Here is a 24,010-nt window from a genome sequence, read left to right as displayed (position 1 = left end):
TGGTAGCAGTATTGTTTTCAGTTTAATTTAAAAGCTTGATGTGATTTGGAAAAGTGAAATATTTGTGTTTCAGACTGTGTGACACCAAAATGTGTGGGTTCAGCTACTTTCTATAATTGGTGCTGTGCTGCTTTTTGCCCTTGTCAGTTCGAAATATGAAGAATTCCAACTGCATACCCATTTATTTAAAGAACTAATTTAACTTTTAGCATTTTCATTCTCAAGCATGAATGTCAGAGAGACACTTCCTTTGTAAGTGAATTTTAAACACTAAGGATAAACTTGACTGTGAAACGAGCAGTGTTTCCATAGAGCAAAACAAGGCTGGAGATCGAATTCATAAAATTAATATTTAAATTACTACTGAAGTCATTCAGGTTTATAGCAAGGGTAGAGGTGGAAACTGCTTTTCTGTACAGAGTTGTGTGGTGTGAGTAACATCTGTTGCATGTAACACTAAATGACTTGTCCCTCGTCTGACAGTTTAGCCAACAATCCATTAAATGAGTTTTGTATTGACCAGAGTATAGTTAAAGCTTGTCTTGATGTTTAGTTCTGTCTCTCAAATGCCTTCCACTTTGATATTAAGGGGAATGAGTGATGTTGAATTGGTCCCTCAAGGCTTGGCTTTGTTCCCTCCCAAGCCCTGAGGCAGTAGCAGTGTTTAATGTGTTGTATAGATTTTGTTTTGATGCATTCCTGTGATCTACACTAAAGGCATGTTTTTTTTCATCCAAGGAAGAGGTGAACATGTGCTGCCTCAAAGCTGCTCCTATCTCAGAGCCAGCAGCCATGGAGACAAGTCTAATCCATGAGTACTTGGTCCAATTTCTGTGAAAAAAAAGAGGAAAAAAAGCCCCATCAGCTGAAAGTATTGGTGTTGACTTAACTTCACTGTGTCTTGTGCTTGTTTGTGTGGGCATAGTCTGTTGATTGAGTTTGTTTAGTAAAAATGTTTAGGGCCAGATTTTCAGCAGTCCTTGTTAGTGTGCACATAGGGAGCAAATGGAGCTGGAGTTTGGGCTCTGGGAGAATTTGCAGCCACACTTTGTGCACAGCTTTGCAAATCTGATCCTTAATTGTGAGCTCTCTTGTCTTGTGTGCTTCCCTTGCAGTTACTTTTTACTGGAAGTGATTTGCTAGAAATGGCCCTGATTTCTTCTGTTTCTCTCTCGTGCTTCAGAAATGCAGTTGGCCTGATAAAGGGCAGAGTAATCTTAGCAGGAGAAATTTGGACTTTTCTGCTTCCAGTTCTTTGGACTCTTTCCTTGCTGCTCCCAGTGATAGAAACAGCATCTTCCTTCCAGTAAAATGGGTTGTGATTGAAATCAGGAGTGCAGCTGTGCCCCCCGCCTGCCCCAGCCAAAATGTGGTGGCAAATGTGTGCTTGATACTGGTTTTACCCTTACAAATCCAAAGGCAAATCCTAAAATTTCTCAAGGATGCAGGAGTCTGGGTAAAGGCAGGTAAATGGTATTTGGGCTGGCAAGAGACAGGGGGTGTTACAGAGATCCTCGGTGTGGTTTCAACACTCAGGAGAATGGAAGGGATAAAATTCACAGTATCCAAACAGAGGTTCTGAATTTGGGCTCGTCCTGCCCCTCTTTGGCTCTCTCAGAATCCCAAAATTCCTATAGGATCATGGAATATTCTGAGTTGGAAATTTCACAGTGAGAGGTGGATTGGAAAGGCAAAAAAACCTCATCCCAAACCCTGCTTAGGAATTAACCATTCCTGAAATCCTCTTACTGTAAGGTACTTGCTACTCTTTAGGACCAAGGAGGAAATGAATATTCTTGGAAGTTTCTTCCTGTGAAACATTTGTGACACTGAGGCCAATGAAACATTCCTGAGCACCTTTGAGATGTGAAGTGACAGCAGATCTCTGGTGAGGAGGTTTCTCAGTGCTGGAGTTGGCATTTTTGTGCTGCTGTAGTCTCAGCTGTTCCAGGAGGTTGGTGAGGTGCTTCAGGCAGTTCTGCTCCTGATTTATGTGGGCTGAGATCAGAGCTTGGCTTTGGTTCTGCCAATGTTGTTTAAACTGGTCCAGAAAAGATATGAAGTGTTCTGTTACCACAAAACTGTGTTAAGCATGGCCTAAATATTAGGTGTTTGTTCTGTATAGTATGTTCCATCAGCTATTTATTCCCAGTGCTTTCAACTCCAAATCCCACACCCATTTAAAATGGAGTCATTGGGCAGATATTCCTTTTCTCAATATAGGCTGAGAGATTCTCTACTGGAGGTTTAGGATACAATTTTGCTAACAGGTAAAAAACCATGTAAATATGTACCAATTCTATTTGTTGCACATAACTTTTTTGGTATAAAAAAAAAGAAAAAAACCCAACAAAAATAAATGTAGAAATTACCTGTGGATGTCTTGCTGCAATCATTCTTATGCTGCATTCATGCAGTCCAAACATAAGAGCTTGAATGAACCCAACCAGAGGCCTTTTTGGACTCAGTCTGAGCCTTAGAAACTGTTTTTAATGTCAGTACTGTAATTCTGTTTCTAGAAATTGTACCAAGTCGTGTGTTTTTTTGTTTTTTTGTTTTTTTTTTTTTTTCCAAGACCTTGTGTGTGTTTAGCAGTAGAAGGGTTAAAGCACTTGATTCTCCCCAGATCCCAGTTTTCCCAGTAGAATTCCTGCAGCTTTGTGTCTGGCTGAGCATTGTGTGTAAAGGCTGAGCAGCGTTGACTTGAGGCTTTCAATGTTTACAGTTCTTTAAGCAAAAAAAGAAACAAAAAAAAAAACAACCCCAACCTTGTGATTTTTATCACTTTCTGCTTTATTGGGGCTGCTCAAAGCTGGTCCCACAGACCACAAAATCCCTGGAAAAACTGCTGGATGTGTCCCTGGATTTGGAGAGGGAGCTGCTGGGCAGGGTTGGGTTTGTTGAGAACAAGCAGGAATTAACCCTCAAATGTGTGCTCAGATTTTGGGGGGGCTGAGCTGAGCCCTGGTTTGTAAGGAGTGACCAATGTCAAATCCTCATCTGTGTTTTGGTCAGGTCTGTTGAAACTGGGGAAGAAAATGAGTTTTTGAAGGATGATGGAGAAGTTCAAATGACTTTCAAACACTGCTAGTTGGCAGTACCATGTGTGTTTGAACAAATGTCTTTTTATTGTGCATAGAGTTTTATATTCTGGGGGTTTAGTTCTAGAGAAAATCTAGGCCTAGCACGGTGTGAGGAATGCTGTAGTGTTGTTTCTTTTTGCTTAAAAACACAAGAAAAATTGTTGTGGAGTCTGCAGTGAACATCTGTGTCCTTATTCTGCAGGACAGGGTGGAAGGTGCTGTTGGTTCCTCGTGTACCACCTCTGAAGGGAACAGAATTTGGCCAGCACACAAGAGAAAAGCAAATCTTTCCTTTATATGGTCAGATTTGGTCACTTCCCTGAGGCACTCACAGAGGCAGCTGCAGAACAGGAGTCATGGCACCAGTTTCACCCAGAATCTCTAAATTCCAGTAATCAAACTCCAAATTGTAACTTCCCAAATGCATTGGGCAGCCTCTGCTTTTGTTCTTCTGCTCCTTGTGATGCTGCTTTTGGGGCAGTGCTGGGAAGTTTGCAGACTAAATATTCTGAGTTTTGCTGTGGGTGCTGGTGTGATCCACGCCAGGCTAAACCTGGCCTAGGCTGGTGTGCAGGCCTAAAGGGACACCACTGAAGCAGCACAGGGATTTCCACCTGGCCCTGCCCCAGAGGGCTTCAGGCCACTCTCAGAAAAGTCTGGAACAGAATTTCCCTCTGGGCTGCTCTTCCTGTGCTGATATTTAATATGAAGGAAGCCCTTCCACATGGAAGTGGCATTGTTGGACACAGTTTGTGTCTGACAGTGGCAGTTTTGGTACTGTAAAATAAATAGATTTCAAGTTGAGTTGATGTAGTCCCTCCCTCTGTAACATTCCACCTTGCTGCTGGAACAGGAATTCCAAACTCTCTGTTGGAGTATGTTGGGTGGCTCACACCCTTCCTGGCTGCTGGGAATGCTCAGGATTTCTCACACATCCATCCTGTCAGGCCAGAGCAGCTGCACAAACTGTGCTCCTCTGCAATCCTGTGGACAGTTTGCTGTGATCTCAATAGTCTTAACTCTTAGGGGAGTTTAACTGGAAAACCTCATTTGCTTTAGAGGGATGTGATGTTCATTTAGAGTAACTTAGATTTTAAGTTCAGCATTGAGTTGTATCATGTAATATTTGTAATATTTTTTTTTGCCATAAACAGATACCTCAGTCAGGATTTCTTAACTTCAGCTCCTTGAAAGTGAACATTTGTTTTCTTGCCTGGAAACAAGAAGCCTCCAGACATGGCTGAGCAGAGGAAACAAAAGTTTCTGATCTGCTTTGCATCACAGTAACTACTTCAGGTGGACTAGAAATCGCATTGGACTTGCAAGACTTGAATCAGGCATAAAACTTATTTAAACAGAGATTTAATAATGAGTTCAACATAATCCCCAGCCACTAAACCCTTTGTTTTCATTTTAGGAAGAGGGAATGTGATGTCCTTGCAGGAGGAAGACAGCTTGATTCATTTGCAATCCTCCAGTACCTGTCCCTAAGAACAAAGGCAGCGGCTTTGGGCTGGCGCTGGCGGGTGAAGATTCCTTTCTTGTTCCCCAGAACTCGTGTGGTCCCTGCAGAGAAGTTATAAAATAAATGTATAAACCAGGCTCTTCCAGGCCCTGCTTGAGCTGTTACAATGTAGGTACTAAATCAGGCCAGGTGGAAGAGACCTTTGCACAGTCAGGTACAGCAGGGAAGCTTGGCAGGATCTGTGGATGGGACACAGCCATCAGCTGCAGTTCCTTGTTTTTACAGCTGCTGAGCTGGACACTTCACTGGGGTGTGCCCACTGATCAGTGTCCTATCTACTGGTGATTGGCTCCACCTTCAGATTGGATGGAGGAAATGGTGATGACTATTTACTGTCCTGTGTGATATCTGGATCCTTTCTGCCTGTTTTAGTTTTCACAAGAAATTAGATAAAAGGATTGCAACACGTAGAGAGACTGGAATTGCATCTGTGTCTGACCTTGTCTACATTTTCTCAGTCCTTTTTGATGCTGCTTTTCTGGGCACTGCCATCACTGAGCTTTCTAATGCCTGTCCTGGTGCTCTGCAGGGTATTTTAGTGCTGTTCCTCCCTCCCCCTGACTGTTCACCTAACCCACTGCAGGTGGCATAAGCAGAACAGGTTCTTTATTAGATCTGAGTTGTGATTGTTTCATTTCTGTGGGACTGCACTGTAAATTAAGGAATTTCCCTTCCTTTGTGACTGCACTTATCTATTAATAATGAGTGGAGTGTCATGGTGAGACAGCTGTGTGCCAGTGTGGCATCTGCACCTCTGCTGCTGAACCTCTGCCAAGTAAATAATGATTATTTAAGGTGCTCTGTTCCCAGGGCAGCTGTAGGTGACACTGGAAGCAAGTGAGATGTCCCTGACAGCTGCCTGAGGCTCTGAATTGAGGGTGGCCAAAACCCAGGAGCAATCTGGGTCCCTCACAAGCTTCCCTTGTGCATTGTCCCATGTTCCTGGGAGCATCTGTGCAGGAGAAAGGAATTAAGCACAGGCAGGACCTTCCTCTTGGCTCTGGTCATGCTGGATTTTGTGACAAAACCAGCTGTGCTCTGTCCTGGTGAACAGAGGGCATTTTGTCCCACCCTTCAGCACAGTGTTTGTGTGGCATCAACCACTAAACTCCCAGGGAGGATGGAGAGGTGTTCAGAATATAAATAAAAGCTCACCTTGATTGGTCATGAAATCAGCAAAATTCCAGATGAGCTCCCCGATCACGTACTCCTTCCTCTTCTTGTCCAGGACAGAGTGGTACTCCCTGAGCATGGCCTGCTGGTACTCCTCAGTGAACATCATGGGGGGGTCCTGCAGCCGGGAGAACAGGCTCAGGGCACAAACAATCCCATTCCCACGGGCTGACAACTGTTCCTGAGCAGGAGCTCTGGGGCTGCCTGGTCTGCTAGCTGTGCTGCATTAACACGGCTGTTGTGACCATCAGCAAACACACAACTCCAGGGATTGCCAGGGGCAATTCCCCTGGTGGCCTGTGTCATGACAGGGACAGGAGTGCCACCCCCCTGCATGGGACAGCACCAGGAACCTCCGTTCTCCAGAATTTGCTTTCATTTAAGCATTCTAGCACTTTCAAGGACAGATTTTGGAGTCCTCTTTAGCAGACAAAGTGAGTGGCAAAGCTCTCTGGTTTTGGGAGCAGGATCCCAATCCTGGAGCCTTTTGGACACTCCCAGCTGAAGCATCTCCCAGCAAAGCCAGGCCCAGTGGTGCCAGCCTCTCCCAGTTACAATTTTCTGCCTTCTAAGAGCAGTTTCCACCACAACACTCACACTGTGCAGCCCAGGCACTGAGTCTGCTCCATATTCACTCTGGATAATGGGTTTTTGGTAGGTTTTATACCAGTTCTCAAACTGGGCTGTGAGTTGGAGTGGGATCACTTCCAGGTGGCCTGGGTCGTGGTACCAGGAGAAGTAGCTGTTCACACAAATCACATCCACATAGGGAGCCTGCAAAAAACAAGGTGAGAGTGTTTTGGCACAGACTTCAACCTTCTCTTGTAAATCTAAATCCTCCTTTGGATTAATTTAATGGAATCCAGGTTTATTTCACATAGAATTAATTGTTTCCCCCATCACTCAGGCCCTCCAAATATAATCTTTCTCAGAAAAAAAAAAAGGATAAATTTAATAAGCTAACAGCATTAATTTGGCATTTTTCTTACAGATTAGGAAGTCACAGCAAAGAGTTAGACAAGATCAACACGTTTCATTCTCAGGTTTGTTAGAAGTTTTTTTGTTTCCAAGATGTCTCTGGCTTGCTGGTACATTTAGATGTACTTTTTCTTTTTGAGTATTGGAATGTGATTATCAAGTGAGTGGTCAAATATTTTGACTAGCAACTAAATTTTGTGCATCAATGGTGCAATACTAAGACTAAAGCATTCTGCAAGTTATCTGCCATTTCTACCACATGGACAGTGTGATAAAAGGGCACAAAGCCCCCTCAAAATAAAGTGATGTTGTATGTAACTTGTTCAATGTTCTCTTAACATGTTTTGTAATAAAAGAAAAAAAAAGTTCTAATATCACATCAGTGTATGAGAGATCTGTTCTTTGGGTTTGTTTGCCTGAGCTGCTCCAGTTGGCAGAGTGGGACTGGGATATCCAAAAGCAGGTTCCTGCTGGGCTCCTTCAAATTTAAAACCACCTGAGGTTTGGTTTTTTTCTGGGGTGGGGAGGAAAAACCTCAGAGTTGCATCCATTCCTGCTAATCAGAGGACATTTTAGAAGAAATCCAAAGTGTAACCTGGATCAGGGATGTGAGGCAGCACCAACTCACCTGCTAGAAGTGATTATGGTACAAGGATCTACCCTGGAAACAAATACAGGTGTTAAAAATCCTTGGTCCATGCTATGAAAGGCCCCAAAATCCAAGGAAATTGCCTTTTGGTTATTTATCCAGCTCTAGGGCTTTAATTGTGGAGCTGGAGGAGCTTTTACATTATTCAACACAAACAGACATCTGCCAAAGAAGATCTAGAGCAGTTGAAAGCAGGAATTAAAGCAAAGCTTCCTTCCTTTAGACTTCCACAAGGGTTGTGAGCATTTTAAAGAGGTTTAAGCTTTGGCTTAATTGCAAGTGAAAATCCTGAGCATTAGTAAACACAATCAATGGCATAGCAAAGCATGACAATATTAATGGAATCCAGGGACATAATCCTGCACACAAAGAATTATTCTCTCTTACAGATCCTTTTTTTTTTTTTTTTTCAGCTGAGCTACAACTACAGGATAAGGTGATTTCTACTAGAAACAAAAATGTAATTTTTCTTTAGCCTTTCCCTGCTTAATATCTCCAGTAAATTTAGGTAGGAGCTGGGGGGAAAGAAGTATACAACAAGTGGCAAGAGGAGGAAATTTAATGTATGAATTTAAAATAAAAAAAAGAAAAGAAAAAGCTAGAAAATAAAGCAAACTTACACCACGATCAAGAGCGTAATTAGCATCTGTCACAAAGGTGACTGGTCTGGAGGGGTCGAGAGCTTTAGTGTGAGCTATCACTGTCCTGTTTGCAAACAGTAAAGCAAGAGTTCAACAACAGCATGGAGCAGCACAGCCCCCTCTCCCCAGGCTCTCTGTCCTTCCACCCCCCAGACTGAGCTGCTTTTGACTTAGCAGCCAGTGTTTTAAAGAAATAAAGAGAATATCTGTCACCGAGTGCTACGCCACCTGGAAAAGAGCAGAGTGGAAGCACACCAAGCACAGGCACGTGGGTGGTGCCAGCAGCTCAGAAGTTGAAGGGACAGTTGAGTTTGAGGACAAAACTGTAAAAAGGGGAATGGGAAGTTTCTGAACAGCTCCTGGGATGTGTTCTTGAGGCCCTGTGCCACAGCAGGCAGAGGGTGGATGTTTCTGAGGAAGCCCTGAGTGAGGGAGATGGGACAGAATGGGAGAGTCAAGCTCTGCTGCTGCCCTGACATTGCAGGAGGTGGTGGAACATCCTGAAGAATGAAACTCACAGCTGTCTCTTAATGCACCTCAGCTCTCAGGGACAGTCTGCTGCCCATTACACAGCTGCCTCTGGGCTATCCAAAGCTTAAATCTCTTCAGAAATAAACCAAAGGGGCTGCAGGGACTCAAAGCAGTGGCTTAGAAGTGGGAAGCCACAGAACAAATAAGCAGCACTAACTGCAAAACCTTGTGTTCAGAATGAAAGGCCAGTTATTTTACAGCTTTGCTGTAAATCTCAAAGGATTCAGCACTCATCTTCCAGTGCTAACAAGGACTATTCCATTCTCACCAGGTCTGATTTTACTCAACCCTTAGCTCAAGAAGAGATGCTCAAACCAAGTGGACTCCTGGTAATTTTGTGGAGTCTTGCTGGTTCAGAACCAACACGTTGGGACAGTTCTGAGCATCAGTTCCACACATGCAGCAGTTCCATTTTAGTTTGCATCCACAGGTTCAATTCCAGTGTTCCCAAAAATGCCTGCCCTCCTTTTACTACCTCTCTGTGCCATCCCAAAGGAAGAAGAGGCATCATCTGCCAAGAGATGAGGAGCAGAGGCACTTACTTGAAGTAGTGAGCAGCTGGGGGCAGCTCTGAGGCCGGCTCGTTGGCCACTGACCACATGACCACTGAGGGCCTGTTCTTATCCCTGCGGACCAGCTCCTCCATCACTGCCAGGTGATGCTGCAGGGACTTGTTCCCAAAGCTCTCGCTGGAAGACAGAAGGAGGTGAGGGTGTAAAATCATCCATTTCCCTGTGAAAACTCAGCCTCTGGCCACAGCAGAGCCTTGATGCTGAGGATGGCTTCTGCCCTATTTCCCCAACGTGTGCTGCACAGTTCAGGGCCGTGGTTTGGGCTCGTTAATGAAGCCATGTGGCAAAATGTGGCAAAATGCCCTCTGGTTACCCAACATCATGAGGCACCACCGGTGGCGCAACGGGAGATTTCCAAACAGAACAAAGTACTCTCACTATCGGCACAACGCGTGGGACAATGAGCACAAAAGTGTAAAAATAGTGATGGGACACTTGGGAACAGCTGAGGGAGGAGCAGAGGAGCGAGGGCAGGTTGTGCTGGGCAGCTCTTACGGCAGTTTGATGCCCACCCCCGGGCTCTCGTCGATGACCACGATGCCGTAGGCGTCGCACAGGTCCATGATCTCCTCGGCGTAGGGGTAGTGGCTGGTGCGGAACGAGTTGGCCCCCAGCCAGCGCAGCAGGTTGAAGTCCTTCACAATCAGGGCCCAGTCCAGGCCTTTGCCACGGATCTGGGGGGAGAGAGCAACCAGCCCTTGTGAACACAGCTTCCCTGCTTGAGCCAGCCCCAGCCCTGCCCAGGGTGGGGAACCCCCCAGCCACTGTCACAGTCAGGGGTTTGGGCTGGAGGGGACCTTAAAGCTCGTATCATTCCACCCCCTGCCATGGGCAGGGACACTTCCCACTAGCCCAGGTTGCTCCAAGTCCTGCCCACTGGCCTGGAACACTTGCAGGGATGGGGCAGCCACAGCTTCTCTGGGCAATGTGTGCCAGGGCCTGCCCACCCTCACAGCAGACTGACTGACGGACTGTCAGCATGTCTGGCTGAAAGCTGTGGCTGGGAGAGGCTTCAGTGTCCCCACCAGCACATCCATGTGCCCTGAGGGACGGCAGGACCAGGCATGGTGTCCCCTTAGTGCTTAGCCTGGGAGGAGGGTGTGAGGAAACAGCTCCTTGGAGAAGAGAGGGGAGGGGAGGCAGTGCAGGTGCCACCTCGGTAGTGTGAGCTGAGGTGGCCCTGGGTGTCCCTGCCACGGGTGCCAAACTTACATCTGCATCCTCATGCTTGTTGACCCCGTGGAAGTAGAAGGGCCTGCCGTTGATGAGGAACTGGCTGCTGGTGACGTGCACGGTGCGGATGCCCACCGGGAGCGTGTACACGTCCTCCAGCAGGGCCCTGCCCACCTGGGCCTGCATCCTCACCTGCAGGTCAGGGAGGAACAGGAGGGATCCTCACAGGGATGCCCAGCACTCCCTCCCCTGTCTGGGAGGGAGATTCTGGCCCCACATCCCTTCCCAGCCCTCAGCACACAGCCTGTTCCTCACTGCTGCTGCTCAGGGGGAGCCGGGTCTGACTGAACAAAAATACAAATCCAAGGTGTGGAAGCTGAAGGATGAAGAATGAGCCCCTGGATGCTCATCCCAAAAAAACTTCAATGTCTTTTCCCCATGGCATTCCCCCAGGCCATGTCTGTGCCCTGCACCTTGATGCCAGGCAATGACTGACACATCACCTGCTCCCAGGTGTGACCCTGAGTCCCTGGAAACTCAGAGCAGCTCATCCCCCCTGATTCCTGCACCTGAACATCACCACTGATCCTTAACTCCCACAGGATCTCCCAGGCTCCAGCTGATGTACTCATCATCTCCCCAGAGGGGATGCATGGACCCTCAGTGGGAAGGGCCAGCAGCTCAGAGCACACTCCAGGAATGCCCTTCTCCCTGCCAGCCCCTTCAGAAGCTGTCAAAGTTTGATTTGATTAGTGCCTAATTAGCAGAGCCACTCTGGTCACATGCACAGGGCCCGTGAGAGGACAGAGGACAGGCCATATGGCAGTGCCTTAACCCTACTAAACACACTCACAGAGGAGGAAATGCCACTTTACCTCCAAGGAGTACAGGTATCCAGGGTTCTCGTGCATCAGGTAAGGCCACCAGAGGTTTGGGTTGAGGACTTTGAGCTCTCCCACTGGGCCATCACCCGTAGCAACCACCTTCCCCTCTTGGTCACGTAAACTCAGGGACAAGGAACTGGCTGTGCTGCCAACCACTGCCACCTGATACTGCACCGTGGCTGGCTCAGAGGAAACAAACGACAATCAGAGACTGCAAGAGACAGCTCAGCCTCAGGAAAAGCCACTGGGAATTCAATCAATCAGATTGAAAATTCAATCAGACTCATGCAGGACATTTTCCCTGCTGCCCTTGGCATCTCCACTTGGAGCCTGAGGGAGCTGCTGTGACTGGACCTACCAACAGTGTCTGATGAAGTGGTTGTCACAGTGATGTCATCGATGTAGGCAGCAGGAGTGGTGTACAGCACAACAGGGCGGTGAATCCCAGCATAATTAAAGAAATCAAACTTGGTGTCCTGCACAAAATAGTTCTTGGGGTACCTGAGTGAGCAAGACATGAGCAAGGCTGCATTACACTTCACTACACAGCTGAAGGCAGCATGTGGATGCTGGCAGTGCAAAATAATAATGTAAAATATCTTTATGACAGGCTGGATCTGTCAGATGTTACACTGAAGGATTTTGCAGTTAACAAAGATCTTCATCCTTCAGGAGAGCTGGTACTTGCAGCTCCCAGCTGAATCCAAGCTTCTGAAACCTGCCCTGGATTCACCTTGGCAAATCACCCAATCTGAGCCCCCCGTGCACAAACAGATGCAATAACTCACTGCTGATTCCTCACAACACCACAGCTTCAACTCCTCACAGCTCCACCAACAAATCCACCACAAAGACAACCCCACTGAGGGATGTCTGAACCAGCAGCTGAACAAACCCCCTCTCCCACACCCCTGGGACGAGCCCAGCAGCAAAGCACCCCAGAACTCACCTTGATTTGTCAGCCATGTAGCGGATGGAGCCCGGGGGCAGCGTGTGGGGGGTCAGGGTGTTGTTGAGGGCCACAGTGATGCGGCACAGGGTGCCTGGGCTGCCCTGCACCACGCTGCTGATGTCAGCCTCAAAGGGCAGGTGCCCCCCTTCGTGCTCCACCACCTGCACCCCGTTCACCCACTGCAAGGAAAGACACAAAAATGGCTCATGGGGACTCTGTGGTCAGCAGAGAACAGGGAAGTCCAGTTACAAGGAACACCTGGGCTCGTGATCCTCAAAGGGTCTTTGAGGGATCAACCTGCTGCCACGATATTTTATGAAAAATCCTTTGCTAGGATTTTTTTCTCCTATTCTAGCTGAGAAGCCTCAGAAAAGAAATGTAAACAATGACCTATCTGATGGCTGTGGAATGTTGTCTGGACATTGTTTACCAACAGGTGCACCTTTGATTGGCTCATGTGAGTTGTTTTTACTTAAAAACCAATCAAAGATGCAGCTGTGTCAGACTCTGAGGGCCACCAGCTTTTGTTATTTATTCCATTCCTTTTCCTTCCCAGCTTTCTGGTGGATCCTTTTTCTCTCTATATCTTAGTATCGTTTTAGTATAGCATTTTAATATAATATAATATCATAATATAATAAATCAGCCTTCTAAAACATGGAATCAAGATTCTCCTCTCTTCACTCATCCTGGCATGCCCGAACATCACCATATATCAACCTTGACCCTCAAAGGATCTTTGAGGGATTCCCTTTGCTGGGAGCTAGGTGTGGGTCACACCAAGTGTCACTGAGGGTCACAGTGTGGGGCAGATCCATTCATCAGGAAATGTTCAGTTACCAATCCCAAAACTGCAGGATCAGAGAAACTGGGATTCATTCGGGGGGAAAAGGGGCACGAGCTCAGAAGGGGATGCACAATCGAGGCAGGGACGCATTTACTGAACAAACCATCAAACTGCCTTTAGCCCAGACTAATTTAGGAAGCACAGGGCCAACGCCCCGAGGCACGCACCACGATGGAGTAGTAATGGGCGCTCCCAAAGCGCAGCACCAGCCTGGGGGCGGGATCGCCCTGCAGCCAGCGCAGGGGGAGCAGCACCTCCTTCTCGTACCACACCCAGCCGATGTAATTCTCCAGGCTGGGGTCCTGCGTCATGTCGTTGAAGCTGGCAGGCACTGGCATGTCAATCACAGGGCCGGTCTGGCAGGAATTGCGTGGAAAAAGGAAGGAACAGAGAGTTTAAAAAGAGGAGTTTTACTACTGGAGGTGTCCCTTTCCACTGACAGCCCTACAATGCCTCTGCCAAGGGGAAATGCTGTTTGAAAACTGCTGAGATCTCTCACAGCTCCTGTACAAGCCCTAATTAGCACCAGGCACAGGAACCTGCCTGTTCCTACAGGAAACAGCTGCTCCTTTCTTTTCCCCTCCTGCTGTACAATGAAATGTTTTCGTTAATGGCCCTGGCATCATGGAATCAGAGAAGTGAGGAGGGAAAACCCAAGCCCAGATTGTTGTTTCAGTGGGAATTCTCTCCTTCACAGCTCCAGAGCAATGTGGGGGTTGTGGTGCTGTTTGTCAGCTAAGAGCTGTAGTTAAAGAGTAACAAAATAATAGATATTTTGGGCAGTAATGAATATTTAGGGATATTTTTCTCCTCACGGAGACTGTTTGGTATCAGCCCAGCCTTTCTCACTGCATGAAACAACAGAGATTCCTTGAGAATCCATTCAGTTGCTTATTCCAATATGAAGATTAGAGGGAGGCAGTGTCACAGTACATTGAAAACTGAGGAATTCAGATGCTGTTGCCAAGCTGTTAATTTTCAGCACTTTCTGCCCTCAGGATGTTGCACAAAGGGGTTCTGCAGCTTCTCCTCTCCCGAGGAAGCCTCAGGAAATGGAATGAGGAAGGTCTGAGCACCCGGGGTGGGCATCATGTGCGTGGCTGACTCAGCTCTGGCACTGCAGAGAGCCCAGTGCCCTCATCAGAAATTCCTAGTGGGAAAATCCTTGCATGGGCAAGAGGATTTTCTATTACCTGATGCAGGAAAACCCTTGCCTGTGCTGGCCAGAACCTGTGTGTCCTTCAGGGAGATTCTCTGAGCTCTAAAACAGGTGGAGTGCACTCATCTAAGCCTCTCTTTGAAGGGGCAAGATCAGGATTGCTCTCCTCTGCAAAACTTCCAGCGGCACAGTGCCCTCCAGCTCTTCTCTCCTTCCACAATCCAGCAACAAAATCAGACAAAAGGCTAAAAACAGAAATAATGAGCGACTTATCCATTTTATGCAGAAAATCCCTAACTCCTTTACGTGATCTCAGTCACATCAAAACTTTTCTACCAGCACTCTGAAACTGGAATAAACAATTCCCAGTGCCCTTCCAGGCACATTTGTGCCGATTCTGCTGCAGGCTCAGCGCTCTGCAAGGCTCCTGCAGCACGGGACACCTGGAGGTGAACGGGGCTCACCCAAAGGGTGTCTGCCTCCGGAGCAGCACCGGGGCATCACCAGGGGCTGCTGATTAGGAACTGCCCCAAGAACAACCCGGGCAGGGCCAGCAGCGTGCGGAGAACGGCAGCGGCTCCGCCAGCCCGGTGGGGAAGAAGGCAGGGAAAGAGGAAAAGAGGAAGAAAGAAGAGGAGCCCCAGCAGCGGAGTCCGGTTCGGAGGGGAAAGAGCGCAGCCCGTGCGCGGCGATGGGCAGCGCCCGCCCCGCTCCCCGCTACCTGCCGGAGCGGCCGCCGGTACCAGCGCTGCGCGAAGCCGGCGTCCCTGCCCGGAGACAGATCGGCGCGGAAGCTCCAGAGGCCGCCGAGCTCCCTGCGCTCGCGGGAGGGGGTGTCCCGGGGCTGCAGCATCCCGGCGGGACCGGCCGCCAGCCTAGGGAGGAACGGGAGGAACAGCAGCAGCACCGGCAGCGTGCACGGACCAGCCGCGCCGCCGCCTGAGGCCGCCAGCGCCATCTTGGCTGTGGGCAGGGCCCGCTGAGGGAGAGGGGCGGGGCTGAGGGAGAGGGGCGGCCGGTCGCGATTCCTGTCGCGATCCCGATGCCTGTCACGATCCCTGTCACTGTCCCTATCCTGATCCCTGTCATGGTCCCGGTCCCGATCCCGCACCAACGGGATGAGCGACTGCAGAGCCCCACAGGGGCAGTGTCCGGTCCCACGGTCGCCTCCGGACAAAGCCACGAGTGTCCCGGCGTAAAGGCGCCTCCAGGAAATTTCAGGCTCCGTCCTGGATAGCTGGATTTCATCTAGAGGCGAGTGGTCTCCTCCCTTCCTCTCCCCTTCCTTCCCCTCCCCTCTCTTCCGTCTTATTTATTACTTAGGGGTTTAAATGTATTTATCGCCTAGTTTTACTTATTTATTCATTTGCTTACTTATTTACACTATTTATTTATTTATTTATTTGTCACAGGAGCATTTAGGTTGGAAAAGACCTCTGAGGTCACCAAGTCCAACCTGTGACCCCCCGGCACCCAGAGCAGGGCACTGAGTGCCACATCCACTCTTCCCTTAAACCCCTCCAGGGATGGTGATTCCAGCTCCCTGCACAACCCGTTCTGATGTCTGGTCACCCTTTCTGGGAAGAATTCCTCCTGATGTCCAACCTAAACCTCCCCTTAAACGCAGCTTAGGTTTATTATTGTTGCTTGCTTAATTTTGGTTATTTCTTTATTGCCTGCTTGCTTACTTCTATTTACTCTTGTTGAAGTGTGAAGGTTAAAAGTTATTGGAAATGACAAAAGGGGTGCTGGTGGCTTCTTGGGGGGAAGAGGGAGGGTGAGCTCTTGAAGAACCAAGACACAGGAGCAGCATTTCAGTGAACCAGACACTTCAGTGTTTATTAACTCCAGATCAGTGGCACGGGATCTCTCCCCACACTCTAAGCCTGTTCCTTGAGCCTCTTGAGCAGCTCCCGCAGCTGCTCGATCTGGGCGGACACGCTGCTCTTGGCGGTGCCGCCCGCGGCCGTGTACTGCTCCACGCTGCTCACCACGCTGAACACCTGCGCCACGTCGCTGCCAAACAGGGGGCTGGGGGCACAGGGGCTGTCAGGGGGCTCTGGGCCGCTCCCCCTGCCCAGTGCCTGTGCAGAGGCTGAGGGAGTGAGGACGGAGCCTTTTCCCCAGGGGAAACGCTCCTGAGCTGCTGCTGCCTGACATCAGCTCCAAGGGGACACCGAGGAACTTCAGAGCCAAAGTCTGGGGGCTTCCTGCTCAGGGCAGAGGTGTCTCCCAGCCCCTCCCAAGAGCTCCTGCCCATGCCCACGCCCATTCCACCCTGCTGGAGTGGAATGGAGGTGATGTTGTCCCCCTGCAGTGTTTCAGCCCCAGCAGGAGCAGCTGGGATATTCAGGACAGGAGGATGTTGAGGTGCTGCCCAGCCCAGCCACTTTGGGGAAGGCAGATGAGGGAGGCTGAGCCCTGCCTGTGCAGGGAAGTGAAATAACAGAGGTACAAACCTGATGCTCTTCAGGTCCTCCAGGCTGAGATTGTTGATGGTGATGCCTTTGGTCTCAGCCAGCTGGACGGCCTTGCCAGAGGCCACGTGGGCTTGTCTGAAGGGCATCTGCAGGGGGAAGGGGACAGAGCAGAGGGGACTCAGCTCAGTTCCTCTGCGTCCAAAGAAATCCCAGCTCCTGCTCTCACTCTGGCACTTACTCCCTTCCGGACCAGGTAGAGAGCCAGGTCAGTAGCCAACATCTCCGGGCTCAGCGCCCTCTCCATGCTCTCCTTGTTGATCTGCAGGAGGAGGATCCCAGGGACACGTTACCATCAGCTCCTCCTTGGGGCATGTTAGTGGCAGGGTGTGGGGAATTCATCTGGAGCTCTGAAAGAATGCTCTGAGCAGCTGGCAGAGGGGACCAAAATGAGCAGTGTGGGTGAGGCACTGAAGAGCTTTTATTTGGGAACAATATGGAGCTCTGTTACTCACAGAATATGCACCATGATAATGTTGAATAATGAGAGGATGAGAAGAATCCTTACCTGGAGGGTGGAAATTGCTCCTGTGGCGACCTGGAGCACAGCATTCACGGTGTCTACGACATCAAAGACAGCCTCCTTGTCCTCCTGTGTTGGAACAGCGATGGAAATGGCTCTGAGCCAGCCTGAGTGCAGCCCAAAAACCCCCAGGCTAAGCAGCCCAGCTCTGCTGACTCTTCCAGCCAGCAGGAGAGATGCTGTGGAGAGGAGCAAGGGCTCTACCTGCAGGTCCTTGTTGTAGGTGCTCGGGAGTCCTTTGAGGACCATCAGAATTGCAGCCAGCTGCAGAGGGAACAGGAGAGGCAGGGAGTGAGGTACAGAGCAAAGCACAGCCCCAGGGCAGCTCCAGAACCCACAGCTCTTTACAAAGAAAAGGCAAGAAGAAGGAGATTCTCCAGCCCCAAGAGGAGCAGTTTCCTCTCCCTCCTCCTTCTCCTTTTTGGGGCTCACCCGTCCGAACACTCGCCCGGCTTTGCTGCGGATCAGCTCCAGACTGTCGGGATTCTTCTTCTGAGGCATCAGGCTGCTGCCAGTGCTGGATGGGACGTGAGTGGAGTGCACTGGTGAGCAAAACCCTCATCCATACACACACACATCATCACTGACCCAACCCCACAAAAGCAATGTGTAGGACCCTCTTCACTGTACTCCTCTTTAGAGTGTAGGAAATCAGTGAACTGACTGAGTTGCTCTTTGATTTTGCACCTTGTCTGGAGCTCCCACACAGTCCCACCTCTCACAGAGAAACTTAAAACTCCCTCCATGAAGTCTCACCTGCTGATACTACCCTGGAGGGTAGTATCAGCAGGAGAGACTTCATGGAGGGAGGGCTGTGGCTGTGCCACCCTGCAGACAAGGAGTCTGTTGGGATTGCAAACCCAGCCACGCAAGGAAGGGCTCTGGCAGCATTCCCAGCACAGGAGGAAGTTCTCTCTGCCAGCAGATCCTGGACAGGAGTTGTTGGTGAATGCAAACTTGGTTAAGTTACAAGAATGACAAATAAGTGACCATTGCTGAGGAATATTCACCCTGAGGCTGCCTTTGTGCCAGGCTCTTGATGCTGGCTCAGCCTCGTGCACAGACAGACCCCAACCACTGCCTCACCCAGCATGGGGAGCTGAGGGGGAGAGGCTGAGGGAGGAGCCCTCTGCCCAGAGCTGAGACCTACCTGTAGGCATCAGAGAGGGTGAGGAAGCCAAACTCGCTGGTGCTGTAGATGATGAGATCCTCAGCCATCTTGCTGAGGTGGATCATCAGCAGGGTGGCAGCAGAGAGGAATTCCACTGCAGGGAAGGCAGGAAGTCAGGAGGGGAAAAGGTGCTTGGACAACCCAGGGAGCCCTGAGTGGGGCTTTAGTTCCTAGTGATGGATGTCAGATCCTTATTAAGGAAGGGTGACTGCAAAGGTGTCAGGAGCTGCTTTCCCCCTGTGCTGGGAAGCTTTGGCTGTGCTTACCCACAAAGTCCCTCTCGCTGACGGCATCCATGCTGTTCAGGCTGATGGAAGCAAAGTCCAGCTCTGCAAGGAAGGGGATGGACACAGGAGGTCACACTGGCCCTGGCAGGAGCCTGAATGCACCAGGCTGCCCCAGAGGAGGTGACTTTTTACCTATTCATTACCCTCCACCCCCTTGCTTATGTGCTGCAACACATCCAAAATAACATTAGGACAATGTGCTGATGCTTCCTAAAATCCCAGATATTATGAGTAGTCCCAGGGGGACATTTACCACTGCACAGCAGCTCTCTGTCTATTCCCAGGGGGTTTCCAGCCAGAGCTCCGCTGCCAGGGGAGAAAGAAACAGAAGTCACCCATGAGACCCCAAGTACTACCAGAGCAAAACTGAGCTCTAGTCATGACACCTCTCTGAAGATTTCCCTCCTCCAGTTCACTTTGATTTCACACTGTGGTCTGAGGCTCATCAAACCCTGAACTCTGGACTAAACCAGATTTTCTCTCCCAAACAGGAAGATTTGCTTAATGGAAGCCTTGTAATCCTTGATTTTTCAAGAAGGAATGAAAAAATATTTGTATGGTGAATGTCTTTGGAGAGGCAAGCTGGGCTGCAGTGTTTATGGAAGAGAAACCCCAGTGGCTCACGGGATGGACAATCTGCCTCTTGTCTTTATCTCAGAGCAAAGTGAAGGCTGAGGGTCACAATAAGAAATAAACTCTACCTTCCCAAAGGCAAGACATTGATCCTCCTCTTCACCTCTCCCAGGCGCTCAGAATCACGGGTCAGAGCAACAGCATGGCTGGGGAAGGACAAGAGAGATGAAGCCAGAAAATGGAAAGTGGGAGAAATGGCCAAAGGATGGAGAACAGGGACTTGCCCAATCCATATTTGGATTCCCAGCTGGTCAGAGCCACACAGGGAATTCCTGTTCCAGTTTGCAGGGCTCCCTCTGGTTTGTCACCAGCCCTGGCTGTCCCCTCAGCAGAGCAGGGCCCCGAGGGTGCAGAGGGTGGGAGGTGCTCACCTGAGCAAGAACTGGCTCCATCGGATGGGCTGAGCTTTCTGCAGGTGGGTGTAGCCAGGCAGGATCACATCGATTTCTCTGGGAGGGAAAGGACAGAGAGGTGAGCAGCAGAGGCAGCAGGGAGGGCAGGGACCGGTCTGTAACTCCCTGCACAGGAGATCCTGCAGCTGCACAGTCACACAACAAGCCTAGGAGTGTCCTGCCCCAAAAAGGCCAAAGTTATGGAAAATAGGGACTGAGGAAAAGGACTCACATGGCAGCACGTTCCACCAAGGCTTCAATGAGCCGCAGGAGGTGCATGGAGATGATGGAGAGGGAGTTCTTCATGAACAGCTTCAGGTCAGTCACAACCTGTGGGGGATTGGCCACAGCCAAGCACAGCAGGACAGATTTAGTGACCAAATATTGCTCAGCACAACCCCCTGGCACTGTTATCCCCTCCTGGTGCTGTGTGATGGGAAGGGAAATCTTCCTCCTGTGGGATGTATCCCTGGTCACTGATTTGTGAAAGCTGCTGTTGCTTTCCATGGACAGAACCAAAATCTGTTATTTTTGGTTGTCTTGTCAGGTATTGTCAAATTTGAAGCAGAAAATTCCCAACCAACACAAGTTGATCATCCTGAGGAAGACTGATCCTGAAAGATGTGTGCACCCAGCCAGCAGAGTCAGGGGTTCTGGAGGTTTTCAGAGATGTCAGTGGAATGTTGTGGCCTTTTACCAGCAGGATGCAGCCTTGCAGATCCCACTCCCCTGGGTGGATGAGTCACTGCAGCATCATTAGTTTAAAGCCATCATTAATTTAAAGGGAATACAGGTTGGAGTGTGTCAGGGCGTGAGAGAGATGGCATAAAAATATTGAATTAATGAATTGAGGTGGAGGAATACAAAAGAAGAAGAAAATATTCTGTCCATACCTGATCATTCCTGCTTCTGCCAGTGTGCAACTTCCCAGCTACGTCTCCAATCAGCTCCTGAGGACAAGAGCAGGATTTCTGTCAGCATCTCTGTGTTCTAAACAGGACAATCCACATGAGCACATCTCCCTGCCTGGAAGGGACTCAGCTCCAGGATCCTGTGAGTAACCTGGGGTGTGTTCTGGGGAAGGGCAGCTTTGGGTTCTGTGCTTGTACAGTGCCACAAAAGGGGGCTTGGAGACCCTTGGCTGTGCCCCAGGGGCTTCAGTGCCAGCAGCTCTAAAGGGATTTCCCAGAGGGACAGAGGGACAAGCCCTTAATGTCAGGCAGAGGGTCAGGAACAAGAGGCTGGAGGAGCCAAACCTTCAGCCTGCGCTCGTTGGCAGTGTGGATATCCTCATCAGTTGGTTTCAGCACAAAGACTCCCTTGGACCATTCCTCAGAGATCTGCAAACAGCACAAACACCAGTCAGCCACAAGAGTTATTAAATTCAGGGAGGCTGCTCTCAGGTCAGGAGCCATTCATTCACCTGACAGTTGTTGAAGGAAAGAAATACCTTTTCCAGGCCACCCAGGATCTTCTCCAGTTCAGTTTTTGACAGGATCCCAGACTTTTCCAAGGCTTTGGCATAAGCCATGCTCCCCTGGATGTCCACCTCAGACAGCCTCTGGTCATAGCTGATGGAAGCATTGAGCATCTCCATGATGGGATCTGTGCTTCCACTGAATCTTCCACCCCAAAGTTTATTCCCCTGAGAGAGAAAATAGCTAATTAAAGAGGCCTAATGACTCCAGATAAATCCTGTGCAGTAAATAACATCCTGTAGTTCATTTATCTGATACAGAATCCATGCTCAGCTCCTTTCAGTGTGACAGCACTGACCAGAAAGTCCCCTGGACTTCAGGAGCTCTGGCAAGTGGTTGAAGAGCTGGAGAACACATCACTGTCAGTGTTATTTACCCCTGAGCTCCGAGGTCTGGCCCAGGAATCCTCCAAGATATTTTACATCTGCAGGACTCTGCTGGGAGTCCTTGAAATTGATATCAGGGAAAGATGCAAGACCAGCAGAGATTTCTGTATTGAGGCCTTATAAAGGAAGGAAAAACCAAACAGTCAGTAGGATTAAAGTGAAATTAATATCCTCTAATCCTTTTTATCAGTCTTCTTTGATTGACAAAGAGCTGTGGGCCAGCACAGAAACAAAAGTGGGGTTTTCCCATCCAAGCCAGGATTCCTGTGGTGACCTCACCCCCTGGAATGTGTCACCCACTTCAGGGAGTGACCAAAGGCTTGTGCAGGGTTCCAGCTGTGCCCACAGCAGGGTGTGTGTTGTGTGGGAGCTTCTCCAGCAGTGATTCAGAGCCTGGCTGGCCTCACCTGAGCTGTGTCAGCTCAGAACATTTTTGCTTGCCCAGGTAAGACAATCCAAGAAGTTTTCATTCTGCCAGGCTTGCACTGAAGTGGGTAAGAATTTTACTTGGGCAATTTATCCAAGATTTCTAAAGCAACTTTCCAGTGCTACCAGGCACAAAAAGGAATTACAGGACACCTGAAGGAAGGGACTAAATACAGCGGCATTGCAGAGTGGATAATTACTAATCTACTTGATTTTTTAAACACCACTGGCAAGTTTCTTCTCATGCTGGTCACTGTAACTACCATGGACAGCAAGGAGCTGGCAGGACAGATGGAAGCTGATCTGTGCCAGGGCTTTACCAGCCAGACAAAACACTTTAAAATGTTTTCCCTGGTGACTGTTTCCATGTCCCTGTGCCTGAAAGGACAACAGGACAGAGCCTGCAGGGGTGAGGGTGTAGCCATGTGTAAAAGGCAGTTTTGTTAGAAAGCTGAGGGAAGGCAGAGAGGGGAATCAGAATTGAAAAAGAACTGTTAGAGCTCCACAGTACTCATTTGGTGCACCCAGGACCAAAATTAATGCTAAATTAAACACCATTCCAGAGGCTCAGCACTTGACTGGGGACCAGGACTATCCAGTATTTAAAGCTTCCCATCAAAGCAAAAAGGGTGTCAGCAGAAACATTGCAACATACACATTTACAACCCAGAAATCAAAGCTGAAAGGTTCATTTTAGGCATCTCCAGGACTCTTCGGAGCAGTGGCTGTGCAGCCTGGCAATGACAAACACTGCTTGAAACATGGAACAGATTTGGAGAGCAGAAAGTGAACTCGCCATGATGCCCGGTCACGTCTGGGTGGGGAAGGAAACTGAAAATGCAGCTTTTGTGCCGAGCAGTGTTTATTTACACAAGCTGCTGGGAAGTGCCCGAGCGCGAGTCCCAGGCACGAGTATCGGCCTTTCCCAGGAGACGCGGAGGCCCCGGGACAGCCCCGCTCGGCTGAGCACCCCCGACACCCCCGGGGAAGCAAAGTTCGCTCACCTCGGCTGCTGCCATCGCGGCCGTGCTGGCTCCGTGTGCGCCGTGCCCCAGCTGCGGGGACACTGCGGGGACACTGCGGGGCGGCTCCGGGCACCGTCCCGCTCCTGGTCCTGCTCAGTCACGACCCCGATCCCAGATCCACTCCCGGTTCCGATCCCAGCTCCAATCCCGGTCCCCGTCCCAGCTCCGGTCCCGATCCCGATCCTGCTCCCAGTCACGATCCCAGCTCCGTTCCCAGTCCCGGTGCCGATCCCAGCCCCAGCTCCGGTTCCGATCTCAGCTCTGTCCCGATCCTGATCCCAGCTCCAATCCCTGTCCCAGCTCCACTCCCGGTCCCAGCTCCAATCTCGGTGCCGATCCCAGCTGCAATCCTGGTCCCGATCCCTGTGCCAGTACCGATCTCAGCTGGATTCCTGGTCCCGATCCCAGCCCCGGTCCCGATCCCAGCCCCGGTCCCGATCCCAGCTCCAATCCCGGTCCCAGCTCCAATCCTGGTCCCGGTCCCGGTCCCGCTCCAATCCCGCCGCGCTCCCGGCGCTCCCGCAGCTCGTCCCGTCCCGCCCGCCGGGGCGGGGAGTTCCCGGGCCAGCCCCGCTCCTGGCCCTGCTGTGCAGTGGCACGGCTTGTCCCAGTGCCTCACAGCACACTCAGGAACGGCATCCCCGTTTTCTTGTCCCCTTTCGGGGTTTGCTGTCCTTTAACCAGCCCCGGTGTCGTAATTCAGCCGGGAAGGAACCTAATCCGGGTCCTGGGGTCCTTGTCTGGAGCAGCAGGACGCTGCCAGTGACACCCAGCTGCCTCTGGCGGCCCCACAAGGTCCTTTCGCAGCTGGATTTCCCGTGAAGTGCCCTCAGTATCCATCTGCAGCAAGGCTCAGACTCTGTATGTAGCCACCGATTAATTCACTGTTTCTCAAACATTTCCACCCGTGATTATTTCTTTTTCCCTTTCAGACTTACAGGTCTGAGGATGCACAGACCGTCACACTGTCTACACTGAGAAAAACTCTGAACCATTTTGTTGCCAGATTCCTTCTTCTTCTGAAGTCCCTCACTTTTAAGGTTTC

At 50.0% G+C, this 24,010-nt stretch overlaps 2 protein-coding genes across 2 annotated transcripts; both read right to left on the bottom strand.

Moving 5' to 3' along the window:
* Positions 1–3,107: 3,107 nt before the first annotated feature.
* On the bottom strand, positions 3,108–15,130 carry GUSB (glucuronidase beta). The gene is made up of 12 exons (XM_041482486.1): positions 14,889–15,130; positions 13,176–13,364; positions 12,159–12,340; positions 11,568–11,710; positions 11,201–11,388; positions 10,365–10,517; positions 9,648–9,826; positions 9,123–9,269; positions 8,029–8,113; positions 6,379–6,555; positions 5,764–5,899; positions 3,108–4,649 (listed from the first exon to the last, which is right to left on the bottom strand). Exons 1-12 carry the CDS (start codon positions 15,123–15,125, stop codon positions 4,492–4,494), a joined length of 1,974 nt encoding a protein of 657 aa, XP_041338420.1. The 5' UTR covers positions 15,126–15,130; the 3' UTR covers positions 3,108–4,491.
* Positions 15,131–15,984: 854 nt separating this feature from the next.
* On the bottom strand, positions 15,985–23,406 carry LOC121361776 (argininosuccinate lyase). The gene is made up of 16 exons (XM_041482782.1): positions 22,945–23,406; positions 21,101–21,295; positions 20,907–20,990; positions 20,544–20,600; positions 19,883–19,980; positions 19,630–19,707; positions 19,327–19,404; positions 18,879–18,931; positions 18,605–18,667; positions 18,318–18,432; positions 17,600–17,684; positions 17,372–17,431; positions 17,153–17,236; positions 16,826–16,906; positions 16,627–16,733; positions 15,985–16,198 (listed from the first exon to the last, which is right to left on the bottom strand). The coding sequence occupies exons 1-16, from the start codon at positions 22,957–22,959 to the stop codon at positions 16,048–16,050; spliced, it is 1,404 nt and encodes a 467-aa protein (XP_041338716.1). The 5' UTR covers positions 22,960–23,406; the 3' UTR covers positions 15,985–16,047.
* Between the last annotated feature and the right edge of the window lie 604 nt (positions 23,407–24,010).

The sequence above is a fragment of the Pyrgilauda ruficollis genome, unplaced genomic scaffold (genome assembly GCF_017590135.1).
Source record: "Pyrgilauda ruficollis isolate IOZ18807 unplaced genomic scaffold, ASM1759013v1 scaffold59, whole genome shotgun sequence".
Lineage (NCBI taxonomy): Eukaryota > Metazoa > Chordata > Aves > Passeriformes > Passeridae > Pyrgilauda > Pyrgilauda ruficollis.
The sequence above is the reverse complement of the archived record's forward strand: the minus strand, read 5'-3'. Positions and strand labels throughout refer to the sequence as shown.

Bases quoted from the DNA above. Each gene is read 5' to 3' on its own strand.
- GUSB (XM_041482486.1), bottom strand. From the start codon at position 15,125: ATGGCGCTGGCGGCCTCAGGCGGCGGCGCGGCTGGTCCGTGCACGCTG. The intron at 11,711-12,158 runs GTGAGTTCTGGG...TTGCTCACTCAG, and splicing joins TACATGGCTGACAAATCAAG to GTACCCCAAGAACTATTTTG. The intron at 5,900-6,378 runs GTGAGTGTTGTG...TCCCGGCTGCAG, and splicing joins CAGTGCCTGGGCTGCACAGT to GACCCCCCCATGATGTTCAC.
- LOC121361776 (XM_041482782.1), bottom strand. The intron at 20,991-21,100 runs GTATTTCTTTCC...TGCTGTTTGCAG, and splicing joins TCCTGGGTGGCCTGGAAAAG to ATCTCTGAGGAATGGTCCAA. The intron at 19,981-20,543 runs GTATGGACAGAA...AATCCCCCACAG, and splicing joins GCAGAAGCAGGAATGATCAG to GTTGTGACTGACCTGAAGCT.